At 45.5% G+C, this 12955-nt stretch overlaps 1 protein-coding gene across 1 annotated transcript; it reads right to left on the reverse strand.

The window, feature by feature from the left end:
* Window positions 1–5753: 5753 nt before the first annotated feature.
* TNIP2 (TNFAIP3 interacting protein 2) lies at window positions 5754–12831 on the reverse strand. Its single transcript, XM_026034153.1, has 6 exons — window positions 12463–12831; window positions 10521–10826; window positions 8588–8671; window positions 7769–8050; window positions 7266–7385; window positions 5754–6608 (listed from the first exon to the last, which is right to left on the reverse strand). Exons 1-6 carry the CDS (start codon window positions 12829–12831, stop codon window positions 6336–6338), a joined length of 1434 nt encoding a protein of 477 aa, XP_025889938.1. The 3' UTR covers window positions 5754–6335.
* Between the last annotated feature and the right edge of the window lie 124 nt (window positions 12832–12955).

The raw sequence follows: 12955 nt of genomic DNA on the forward strand, positions 1-12955 counted from the left end.
ATTATGTGCCTCTCGGATTAGGGGTGAAATGTAACAACAGGCCAGTTTTGTAAAAATCTCCTCTAGAAGTTGCCCAGCTTTTCCTCCTGCTTGTTTTTCTGTGGCCATTGAAATGCCATAGAAACACTTGCAAATATGTCAGTGCAAGCAACCTCCTGATGATTGACTCAAAATCCTTCAGCTACCCAAACTTTGAAGAGCTTAGATACAAATATTGAAGACTGCAGAATCGAGGTTTGTTTGCAGCTGCTGCAAGACAGCAAACCAGTTCTGGAAAAATACAGGGGAGCAACCACAAATGTTTGCAACCCGTGAGAGCCGCTTCCTCTGCCGGAGTGTTTCCCAACCTTGTTACTTCCCAGCGTTGGTGACCGCTCTGTCAATGTGCGCACGAGAGCCGGCACCAGCCGAAGGGAGAGTGTCTTCATGCTGTTTTGCAACGTTGCACGTTTGAAGTTTCTCATGGAGGAAGTGGTTATTCGCTTCTGCTGCCGTTTCACAAAGGATGAAGCTCCCATAAACTTTCCCTGCAAGAGTCACCTGGAAACCACAGCAGTAAGACGGAGTATTGGCCCACTGCCTGTGAAAGGAGATGCCACGGGCAGGAACTACGAACTTGGGGTTTGCTCCCACCTCATTTTGTGTTGAGCAGAAGGAAGAGACCAGTGACAATCCCACCGTGCAGGAACTGCGCTGGAGCACCCACTCTTTTGCCTCCTCCCGGTTATTTGTGGTCATGAGGAGGGATCTGCGGGAGGGCAAAGCTGTGGTGTAGGTGCAGGGCTCTGGAGCCTCGGAACAGGTCACAAAAGGGGCTGTAGCTGGTTCCTCAGACCAGGAGGAGGCTGCTGGCACCAGGTTTTCCTGCCACCTCCAAAGCACTGCGGCCGGCACTGCAGGGTCTTCCTTGCCTGGCTGCTTGCACCCCACACCGGCCTCAGCCCCAGACTGCTTCTAAAGCTGAGACTTAGTGCAGACAGGTCTGTAAAGCAGCCTGGCCTGTCCCCTTTGGCTTCTCTCAGCTGCCCGTTGCCTTGAGGTCCCCCTCAAACACGTTCAACTTTATTCTCCTTTGCAGACCTGCTCTGCTGCACAGCACTGTGTTGTGTGTAAGGAGCCATTGTGCACAGCCCTGTGCTCTGCAGTGAAAGGAATCCCCGTTTCACACGTATCGCAGATCTTTCAGGTTACCAGAGACCTCCTGTATTCCCCAGAGCAACCTTCAGCTGTCCTGGGTGTTTGCTGCCGGCTTGGAAGCTTCTTCCACGAAAACCAGCCCCTTAATGGTGCAAAGCCTTGCAGTGCCCCAGTGACGTGATGTCTGCACTCAGGGTCCTTTGCTGGCCGCTGCACCACATGCTGCAGAGGTACTCGCGGGAGCAAGGAGGTCAGTCGTGTGGCGCTTGGTGCCTGGCTTGCTTTCCTTGTCATTAGAGTCACCTGGCTGGGTGGCTGCTGTCACCAGCTCTGGTTCCTGCTCCAGGAACCACTTTTGTGAATGAGAATGATAAGCACTATGAACTGGAATAGGGTGGAAGTGGGCTAATAGTGATCTGTAAAGACAGAATCTATCCTGCATTCTTTGCCCTCTATCAAGGCTAAAATCCCATCTGGTTTCAGCAAAGGGAAAGCATGTGTCCACAGCTTGGGCACAAGCGTGGCTATTGCCTGTAGGAGCCGCTGTATTCCTTTATTGCTTCCCTAATGCCCTATAATCTTCATTTTCTATCCCTTAGCTCCCTTTCAGGGAGTTGTGTTTCATGTATAATTTTAGGCATGATCCTACAGTTACTGGCATCGTATGCCTCAGCTTCCTGTTCGAAAACTCGTTTCAGGACACTGGCCTGTAAGGAGAAGCTTAGTCCTCTGAACTGTAATTTGTTTGCTTTTCCAGGAGGCTATAGCCACATCATGTGCAATCATTATGTGCTTTGGGTCCTCGCATTTCTTCCCCTCTGAACCTGCTCACCTTGCTAGGAACATCCCTTGCAAATCAGTGCTGCTGATTTTTAGATTGTTTTTGGAGCAGTTCATTAGAGCAAGTCAACGTGGACTTTTACTGGTAACATATTCTGTAAGTTCTAGACTTTTACATCTTCCCACTTCTGCTAATGATAGACTTATACTTTAATAATCTCTAGACTTCCCTACAGGAATGCTACCTCTAGGCAACGGTGCCGGTGGGATGGTCCTCCTCACACTGCGGCAGCAAGGCAGTGAGGGGTAGTGGGGCAACGAGGCATTTGCTCTCGTGGCCGCGCTCGGTCCCGCTGCAGAGGCGCAGGTGCCCAGCGCAGGTGCTGAGCGGGACGTGTCGCCAGCTGCAGCTGCGCTCGGGCCTGGCCAGGGCTGCGACTGAGCGGGGCCTCCTGCAGGGCCTCGTGAGCCTGGGCCTAGGCCCGGGCCTCGGCCATGGCTGAGGTGGATATCTCCAACATCCCCTGGAGGCTGGTCCCTCACCCTGCATGAGAACCACGCAGTGTGAGCTCGGCCTTGGGCGAGGAGGTGGCTCGCAAACCTCTGTAGAGTAGGGATGGATCTGTAGGAGCCACTGCCCTGCTCCGTTGCGCCTTTCCGAGCGACGCCGTTGCTCCAGAGGAGCATTGGGATGTGCTGCTGAGAGCAGGAGTAGCAAAGTGCCGAGACACGCAGGGGAGCACCGGGTGGGCTGATGAGCTGCCTGGTGAACATTGGGTTTGTGTAGCAGCAGGTGCACCCATGCTGTGAAACCACCTGTGGTGTTTGCACGTCACCCAGAAGGTGCCTGGCAGGAGAAAGGAAAGGGGTGTTTATGTGAACATGGATTTGACAGTGTTTGGGCAAATTAGAGAGTGACGGAGAAGGGTGCAGACAAAAGAGGGTCACCATGGTGGCGTGTGAGGAGATGGAGGATCTGCAAGCTGGGCTGAACCGATCCCACTGCTCTTTCTTCCCTCTCATTCCACAAGAAATTAGGGTATAAAAGCCTGGCTCAAAGTGAGTGTGGGACCCCAGGAGGTTGGTGTCAGCGTGAGCCATCAGCTGACCCTACCTCGCTGGACCCTGAACCAGGCCCTCCAGAGCGGGCATGAGGGCAGACCGGGCGGGCAAGGCCACGTGTGCGGTTAAACCAGGAGGGTTCATGTGCTCTTTTGGTGTCTTCTAGAGATACAACTTGCACCAGGTTCCCTGTAACCCACCATCTGGGCCAGCACTATCCACAGCGGGGCTGGGTGTTCAGAAATACCCCAAGTTCCTCAGGAGGTTATCGGGCCCTGTAGGGATGAGAGATCGGGCACTCGTCAGGAAGACAGTTTGTGGCCTAAGGGCTTCATAGCAGCAGGTCTGAAAAGAGAAGGAAAAGTGGGTGCAAAAAAACAGAAAGGGAAAGAATAAACTCAATACATTGTGTGTGTTCCTTATACTTAGGATTTTAGCGTAAACCTGCTGTTTAATTGTTACAGGAGCAGGGTACTAGGAAATATTCCTGTAGCATACTCTGAATTCCCATTGATTTTGTAGAAAGCTCTTGAGACTTCTCTTTTTTACAATGAGAAGCACTGCTGTTCTGAGTATAATGGGGTGGCGTGTTGTTTGGAATTTCCCTTGCTTTCTATATATATACACAGACTCATCAAAGTCACAGGAAATGGAAGTTTTTTTTTAAAAAAAAGTACCATAAAATATAGGTATCCGCTTTTGAATGAGTTTTATTCTTGTAGCTAGTTTTATTATTAGTGTGCACTTAATCTGTAGACATTATTGAAGATGTATTCAAAAAGATAGGGTCTTAAATCTCTGGAGAAGGAAGCAAACGTTGCCCTGCAAGCTGCAGCAGACTAGAAAAGCGTTTGAAGCTGTAGGCTCTGTAGGTCTGTCCTGCCTTTGCCATTACTGTTATCTCCTGTCCCTTAAGGCTGGATATAGGGATTAAAGGATCTCCTGGGGTTTCTCAGGTTATGTTTTCTGTGATTCAACAGGTCAGTCTTGCCTGCAGCTGCTGTGGTGGTATGTGCTACAGCCCCACCTCTGTAGGCATCCAGCATGTCCTGGCATTATTAACAAATAGCATTTAATCCATCCCAATGGAAATATAATTAGACCCAGGACTGATGAGGACCAGTTTGCCCGTGTTGGACACTGGGTGGGCTGAAGACCACTTGCGAGAAGGTAGCCCCTAGGCATTCCCTGGGCTTGGCTTGGCTTTGAACTCACAGTGTTTTGGAAAGTACAACTTGAGAAAGATAATTTAAAGAGGGAGAACTTCTAAGGAAAGGCTTGCCTGATCATAATGTCTTGGCATTTCTTAATATTTTGAGACATATTTCTGCATATAAAAATGCAGAAATTCTTCTGCAGGCCCCAGAAGAGTTTTGTATCTATTAAAGGGGGGGGCGGGGTGGGAAGGAAAGAAAAGATTTAGAGACACTTACAGTTCTTTCACAGTCATGTGTAACTGCTTTCTAGGTTAATACAAAGACCATACTAATTAGATACACGTGTAACTGCTTTCTAGGTTAGTGCAAAGACAGTAATGACTAGATAAGACTTTTTACGAGCTTGAAATGGCTTGTAAAGGGGAAGGGACATACCAATGGGAAAGGGTACATTAAAATAGCCCTGGGAAGTGAAGTATTTTTGTAATGAAAAAATCAAAGATCTGCTCTAAATTTTTTCTACTTCTTTACTTATTGTACTCCTTTAGAAGGCAAGGTGATAGGAGATGCATTTCACTGTGTGCTTGATCTATAACATCATCAGCTTCCATCTCTTGGTCCAGAATGGTTCTCTGTGCAGATCCAGACAGTTTCCATGCATTAAAGAATGCCCTCCTTTCCTGAGATTTGGATTCTCATCCATACTGTGATAGGGGAACTCACAGGTCATAAAACCAGAAGAATATCTTACTGTGAACTTCTTACTGGGTGCTGCACATTTACATACCTGATACTTGCATATCTATCAAAGAAAGAGTTATAGGTTAGTCTGTCCAAGTGCACCTATGGGATTCATGTGCCTGGAAAGCTGGTGCAGGCTTGGGCTTCTGAATGACATAAACTGATCATCTCAAATCAGTAAAAGAAAAAGAAAGCATCTTAAAGAACACCTTTAAGAAAGACGGTTTAGTACAGAACTGGAAAGTAAGTGAAGCAGGAAGGACAGAGGTGCTGTTATAAAAAGTAAACTCCTTAAACTTAAAAGGTTGTGGTTAGAGCAGGCCTTTACTTTGTTTATGCACTATCCTTAACCCCAGCTCTGAGAAACACCTGGAGTCAAGGGTGGAAAAAAAAAAAAAGAAGACATTTTACCCACTAATATGTCTCAAACTGCTCTTCTGGTAGTTTAAGTTATTTCCACTGTAGAGAGGATAAAAATAAACCTCAGCTAGCTGTGGTGTAGACAAATACACAGGAACACCCTACCCTGCCACGCAGTATCTGAAAGGTCATTCTTCCTTTCATAACTGAGGAATGATTTTCACCCTGTTACTTGAAAACAGTCTGAGAGAGGGGTTGTTAGTGAAGTAATGGAATAACTCATATCTGAAACCCTGACATTTAGTAAACCCTTAAGCGTAGTTACTTGGACTATTTTACATTTAATAATTCCACAAAAAGAAATGTCTTTGATACTCTACCAATGCAGTAAAGCTACTGCACTGTCACTTTTATTATAAAAATAATCATTGTGCCATTATAAATTTTGAATATAATTACACAAATACACATTTACAAATATGTAAAATATTTACGGCACAGAAAAAAATAAATATCCCTGTGCATAGTTTCTGTGCAAAAAGATAAGGTAGTTTTAGGTAATAAATGACTCATTTGTATTTCTCTCACTTCTCCCATTTTCAATTGAAAAGGGTTTTTAGATATTCAAGTGTTCAATTTTAATTTAGATAAAGCAAAGTATTTTTTCCTGCTACCTATTGCCAAATTGTTCCTCCTCCCCAATTCTTCAGGCAGCATCTTTCCATCTTTGAAAAAGGAATGATAGTTGAAGCTCAGTGATTTTCACAAGTTTTCAGACTGCTTCAAAGAATTAGACCTGCACTGATGCTAAGTTTCTTCTTTGATTTGTCGCACAATTGGCATTATGTTTGCTTTGCTCTTTGTAGTTGTTAAAAATATATATTATATATATATCTTCATGAAAGTTTGCTTTATCTTGAAGTCTGTCATACAGTCCAAGAGAAAGTGAAATGGAGTAAGAGGTAGATACCGCTTCCTGGGCATTGTCCATTTGAATGGCAGTTTTAGGACTGCAGGAGGTATGGATAGAGCCAAGTTTTACTTTGTAGAAAGTAGTGATTAAGTTGCACTCCTCCCATCCATCACTGGCAACACTGGTCACTGGCAACACTCAGCAACGTGCTTGAGGAATTCCTCACTGAGTTCATCGCTGAAGAACCTCATGCAATGAGGACACCGAAGTTCACCCTGCGCTCTGTCCTCAGAGCCTGCATTCCCATCGTTGGCCAGCGGAGAAGCTGGCTCCGACTGAGAGGCTGCTCTCCTCTTGCCTGGGCTGCTGCCTCGTGGATGTTCCACATTGGTCTGGACGTGCAGGTGCTTATGGTTGCCAAGGTGAACTCGGAAATTACTAGTTGTGTCTCTTGAGTCCTAGAAGGAGAAAGAGCAGCTCTTCATCTTTTTGTTTCTTTTTTTAAACAGAATATTTTAACATTTTTATCTGGAATGTTGATAATATTTTATCTGAAGATTTAGAAAACTTGCATTAGTTTCTGCAGATTTATTGAAGCAGCCTTGTAAATACAGGGGGTGGATGGTTAATAAGCTCCTTGAAAGATCACAGAATAGTTGAGGTTGGAAGGGACCTCTAGAGATTATCCAGTCCAAGCCCCTGCTCCAGCAGGATACCCAGAGCACGGAGCTCAGCGCGGCATCCAGCTGGGTTTGGGAGACCTCCAGAGAAGGAGACTCCAGATTGTCTAGTTGTCCTACTATTCATTCTGAGAACCCTCTCTTCCTACACTGATCCAGCACACAAAGGAAAGAAACTGGGAAATGACATTATATAGATACTACATTTTTTATATTATATATACATATATAATAGAGGGTGTACATACACACACATACATACATATCAGGAAGCATCTCCATTTGAATTCTAATTATGAAATAAAAGCTGCAAATTCAATTGATTTTAGAAGTACTAATATTTAAGGATATTTTAAATCATTAAAAATAACCACAAGATTCAGAACTAAAATGTAACTTTTTTTTATTAAAAATCTGTTACGTCACTTTTCTTACCTGTCTTCTCGTTAGCTGGTGTTGCAGACAAGCAACTTCTGCTTTAAGCTCTTGTATTTTAGTCTGTGCTCGCTCTCTGTCTGATCTCTCAGATGTAAAATCATCTTTATAAACTAGGACCTGGAAAATTAATAATTATGTTAGGTTGGGGTTTTTTTTGGGGGGGGAGGGGGAAGGTATAGAAGAAGCCTGACACATTTCAGGTTGTGATTTGTTTGCAAGTATTTACTCCTAAATTCTCAATATTATCTTGTCTATCATGTCTGTGCTTTACAAAGTATTTGCATTTTTTTAATCTTTATATTCAGTATTTTTGATTAGAAGACATCAGAAGGATAAGGAATCTGTTAAGTATTAGACTTTTTCTAAACTGCGATTTTCAGAAGCCATATAGCCAACATGGCTGAGACTAACACAACAACAGCAGCTTCAGTTTCCCCCTTCAGTCATCATTTTGAGAAAAACTAAAGAATTCCCATCTCTAGGAAGAGAAACTTAATGACCTGTTGCTCCAGCATCTGTATGCGCTCGTTGTCTCCTTCGCTAGCCTTCTTCACATCCTCTAATTCTTTCTTTGCTTTTACACACTCATTCATTTTCTCCTCCAGGAGCTTGTTGAGCCGCACTATCTCCTTCTGCATCCGCTCGGTGCTCGTGTGCGTGGACGTGAGGCCCTGCTGGTGCTCCAGCTGCGACTTCAGGTCCTTCAGCTGCACGTGCAGTCGCTTCACATACTCGTCCCTGCTGGCATCGTATTTCTGCCATTTGGCATTTAAGTCTTCCACCTGAAAGATTACCCAGGAAAGTCACAACAGGAAGTCACAGCCTTTGGAGCTTGCACAGAAACTTCAATCAGGGCTAAAATTCTTTAAAAATAAAGTGTTGATCCACAGGTGTAGGTGAGTTACCAGGGAGTGGAAGATGATGGTGCCATAAGGGGTTGTGTCTTTGCTGGCAGCCCTCCCCATGTGCCAGTCGATTAGGAGAGTATCATATAAAACAAATGGAGAGGTTGCAGTCACCCTAGACACAGTGCTCCTCTGGGTTAGGAAACTGCAGAGGCACAAAAAGGAGGGGAGAGCAGCCTCCACCTACCTCTTTTTTTGCAGTGGATTAGGAGCAACAAGAAAATGTACAGAGGAAAAAAAAAGTGGGGGAGGGATCTACTTTTAGCCAAAGGAACAGAGCACATGTCATGTTCAAAAGACTAAATCTATCAGACTGCAATGAACTTGCCATTTGCTCAAGTTTGGAATAGGTGAGGCCTGCTTGATCTAATGTAATTCAAAATACTCCATCTTGTACAAAACGAAAGTACTCACGTGAGCCACTTTGTGTTTTAACATCCTGTTTTCATCTTGTAGTTTGGCGATAAGGGCTTGAAGTGAAGTTTCGTCGTTTAACAGCTATAATTTTCAGATAAAGAGGATATAATATTACTTAAATACGCTGTTAAGCTGAAAGTATTCATTGCTTTATTCCTCTAATATCAGTGAAATAAAGACATCTAGTTCCATTTGTTTCTATATAGTATAGAAATATGCTATATAGTAAGACATAGCCTTGCCTAGAGTTAGGCTGCTTGTTTTTTTAATAATAAGCACAGAAATGTACTCAGGTTTTTACCACCATGGTATTTTTTTTAGTACGTCTACGTGGTGTCACAAAAACATGACCATCTGGCCAAACTCTGAGTCTACTAAAGTTAACAAAAAATACCACATACTTTATATGCATGAGGGTTCGTGCTGATGAGAGCAGTGTTTGAGAGTTTAATAAGAACTCCCAGGAAAATGCTTCTCTGGAGTAGAGGAATACATGACCATGCCACAGAAATGCCTCTACCTCACTTTGTTATTACTGTTTTTGATTTTGGCCATTGCTACAAAGAGGTTAGTAAAAAGAAAAAAAAAACTTGGCTTGCTATGTAATTGACTAAAAGGATACCTTTAAAAAAAAAAAAAAAAGAGAGAAAAAAGTGACATCTGCTTGAAGAAAAACCCAGGGTACATGAGTAATTTAAAACGTTTTTGTACAAAATTCCCAAGAATCAACTAGTAATTGCATCTGAAATTTCTCTTCTTCAAAAGGGAAGTCCCCACTGTACAGAGTTTGCTACTTATTACATGTATCAAAGTCAATCAAGTTTCCTGTCTATTAAATGCACTTAGAATATGATAGTACTAAAAGTTTCAAATCCCTTTAAAAAGTAATTTTTTCTTCTTCTACCTACTCAGCTTCTACGTCCATCTTACAGGCAACTCTCACGTAGGTATACCATCTTTCTTTGGTAATGTTCCTAAAATGTTTTTACAAAACCATCAGACCCATGTTTACTGTTCAGAAAAGCATGAATGAGCAGTCATCCAAAACACAGCATTGCTGCTGTGTAGCTGAGAGGGCCAAGACTGCAAATTCTTCTCTGAGAACTAGTTGCAACACTCTGTGCTCCTATCTGATCCTGGAGGCAGCACCTCTGATGTCATTTCCTTGTGGTATTATCCCGAATTATATAACACCAGAATTCCTGGAACAACACGTTCCCTCTTGAAAAGAGCCGTTTCTACCCTACATTGAAAAGCTTCAGCTAAGGCAATGGTGATGCAAAGCTAGCTGCCATTAGCAAGGCTTGGGTGGCGTTTCTGTTATTTACTAGCATGAAGCCATTTGTCTAACATCCCTGATGCAGGGAAGCAGCATGTTTCAGGGAGAGACCATGAGGGTAAAGGTGGGGGGACAGGGGAGATATATAGAAATACACAGAGCAGAAAAGAAATGGATAAGATTCCTTTGCCAGCTCTTTCCTAAAGAGCTCTTCTGCAGGTCTGTACTATAGATGCAAAGCCAAATCCTGACCTGAGAAGATGGCAGGACACAGAGCCCTTAACACAAACCCTGGTTTAAAACGCTGATGATTTGCTTTGTGCTGGCTTGTTTATAAGGCTTTTAAGAGAGGTAAAGCACAGCACCATCTAGTGCTGTTACTGTCTGCAGCCCATGCAGAGAACTGCTGCAATGGCTCTCTCCTCTCCAAGCTCTGATGCTTGGATAAGGATAAAGGAGATGGCCAAAATGTAAGGGACTGACAACAGCTTCATTCTCAATTTGTAATGTTCAAAGCTATGTAGAACATATTCTTTTAATCACATGTGAAATTACTGAGAGATGTTTCTGATTGTTCCTCATCTACTACTGTCACATTGCCATCAACACTTCGGAAGTCAATAATAATTGCAAAAATCATAGCAAGAATACCTGACTAGATCTTTCAGCGGGCATCGGATCACCCGAATCCCTCTTCTCTCTTCTTTGCTTCTCTTCCAGGCGCCTTGCCAGGTGCTGGCACATCTCTGCTGTGGATGCCAGCCTGCGCTGAAGCTGCTGCGCCTCGTCCGTGAGTGACCGGCACAGGACCTCGCTCGTGGCCTGTGCCTTCTCCCTCTCCGCCAAGCTCTTCTGGAGCCGTAAGATTTCCCTCTCCTTTTCATACGGAGGCTGATTTATCATCTGCTGGATCTCTCCGTTTTTCTCCTCTAGTTGCTGATTTAACTGCTGCACTTCCTAAACATTAGGGGGAGAGGAAGTTGTTTAAAACTGAAGTGAACCCAAAGGTGAAGCATATGCAAGACCAAATAATTCCAAATTGCTCCTACGCTCTCTGCCAATCAAGAAGTGCTCCAGCAGCCATGTGAGCACTTGCAAGTCAGTAGAATCAAGAAATAATATTAATAAAAAAATTACAAAAGCAAAAAATTAGGAGGATGTTATGTAAAATATATGCAGCAGTTTACAGGAAACAGGAGTTTGAAAGGAAGGATTGCAGAGGCTGAGAAAGGCTTGCAACCCTGTATTCCAAATCACCAAGTAGCAGACCTCAAAAATGGGAGCTGAAAAGCCACGCTACCAGAGACTAAGGGAGCATTCACTGGCCCTGTGACGAGGACAAATCAGAGCCGGCGCACACAAGACTTTTCCACTGAGGAAAGGATGAGTGGTAAGGACAGGCAAACACAAAACAGTGTCTTTGTGGTGGTGGTAACTCTATTCTGTCTGTAACTGTCTCCAAAACACAGGAGGGGGGTCTCCCTCATTCAAAGGGGGGCTCTGTAGGGTCACCTGCTCAACACCAGGAGTGGGAGAAGGACCCAGTTTGCTTGGGGAGCGCGGTGCAATCAGGCTGCAATGCCAAGTCATGCAGCAGCACCTCCAGCAAGGCAGCCCCCAGCTTGTCCAGCATGAGCTGTACTTGACAGTCTCAAAAATACAGCTGGTGCTGCACGATGTCACGAGGAGCAACGGAGCTGGTACCTGCAACCCCTGTGACACTGCCCCTGCACCGATGAGAACACCCTCCGATACCCAGGTTTGCTCTGTCTGCACTCTCCATAAGCTTCTGTTGTTACAGATCTCCAGACCTGCACTTATTTAAATGTATTTTAGGCAAGTGTCATATGTGGAAAGTGATTTGTATAAGCAGTAGGCCAAGAGACTACTTATGACGAGAACGCTTGTTTCAATTTTAAGGACAACTTTTCGGGTTGGGAATTTCTTTCTGCAGCTTCATATGGAAAGAAATGCTTTAAAATTCTTTAAGCATCTCAGACTGAACACAGGAAAGTCATAACAGCACCAAAAGTAATGGTTGGGGGGATGGGAGAGGACACAGACTTTAGACTATTTTCTATCACAAAAACATTCTATTCTCCTAATCCACCGCCTCCCAATCTAGACTTGCCAATAACTTCTCCAAGTACCAGACTGCTATTTTAGCAATAATGCAAGAAAACCCTTTTTAAAAGGGTGATCTTAAAAAAGAATTCTATTCTAATAGGAAAAAAAAGTTGAAATTTTTTTATCATATGAGAAAAAGTTACATTAAAATAAAGCTTCCTCTTGATCAGATAGAAGCAATATGGAACTTGTGAATATAATCTTTGCTGCCTATTTTCTGCAGCTGCTTGTGGAAAAAATAGTCCTGTGACGCTTGCAGGGCCAGGGTAAGCTCCGTCTTGGCAGCTGCATACGGATTACCGGGCTAGGTAATCCTTAGGTTACTGAGCCTAGCGCGCTGCAAAGCGGTTGTGCCGGGCATGGCGGAGGCGCTCGGGGCGCAGCCCGTGTCGGGCCCCGCTCCGCGCGTGGCGCCGGCTCCCGGTGGCCCCGCTCGGCCCCGCGGCGCGGCGCGAGCCCGCCTCACCTGCCGCAGGGCGTCCTCGCGCTGCGCCGCGCGCCGCTCGCTCTCGCGGAGCTGCTGCCGCGCCTGGCCCAGCTGCTCCACGAGGCTCTCGACGAGCGAGCGCGCGGGCTCGGCCGCCGCCGCCTCGCCCGGCTGCCGGGCCGCGCCGCTCCTCAGCTCGCGGATCGTGGCCTCCTTGGCGGCCAGCTGCAGCTGCAGCTGCTTCAGCTGCTGGGCCGACTCGTGGTAGAGCGTGCAGAGCGCGTTGTAGCGCGGCACTTTGCTCTTCAGGCTGCGGTTCTCGCGGTGCAGCTTCTCCAGCGTCTCCTCCACCTGCTTGAAGCGGAGCACCAAGGGGTCCGTGCTGCTGGCCTCGCTCACCGAGCACATGGCGGAGTCCTGCGGGCCCTTCTCTCCCTTCTCCAGGGCGAGCAGTAACGCGGCCAGGTGCATATAACCCCACGGAGCGCCGGGCACAACCGTGGCGGTGGCGGCTGCTTCGCTCTTCCGCCTG

The sequence above is a fragment of the Nothoprocta perdicaria genome, unplaced genomic scaffold (genome assembly GCF_003342845.1).
Source record: "Nothoprocta perdicaria isolate Ctin4 unplaced genomic scaffold, notPer1 scaffold_14, whole genome shotgun sequence".
NCBI lineage: Eukaryota > Metazoa > Chordata > Aves > Tinamiformes > Tinamidae > Nothoprocta > Nothoprocta perdicaria.

What these genes read in the sequence shown, in the direction of transcription:
- TNIP2 (XM_026034153.1), bottom strand. Translation starts at nt 12,831, where the DNA reads ATGTGCTCGGTGAGCGAGGCCAGCAGCACGGACCCCTTGGTGCTCCGC. An exon ending in TAAAACACAAAGTGGCTCAC is followed by an intron (nt 8,051 to 8,587) that starts GTGAGTACTTTC and finishes GTAATCTTTCAG; the next exon opens with GTGGAAGACTTAAATGCCAA. An exon ending in TACAGATGCTGGAGCAACAG is followed by an intron (nt 7,386 to 7,768) that starts GTCATTAAGTTT and finishes TTAATTTTCCAG; the next exon opens with GTCCTAGTTTATAAAGATGA.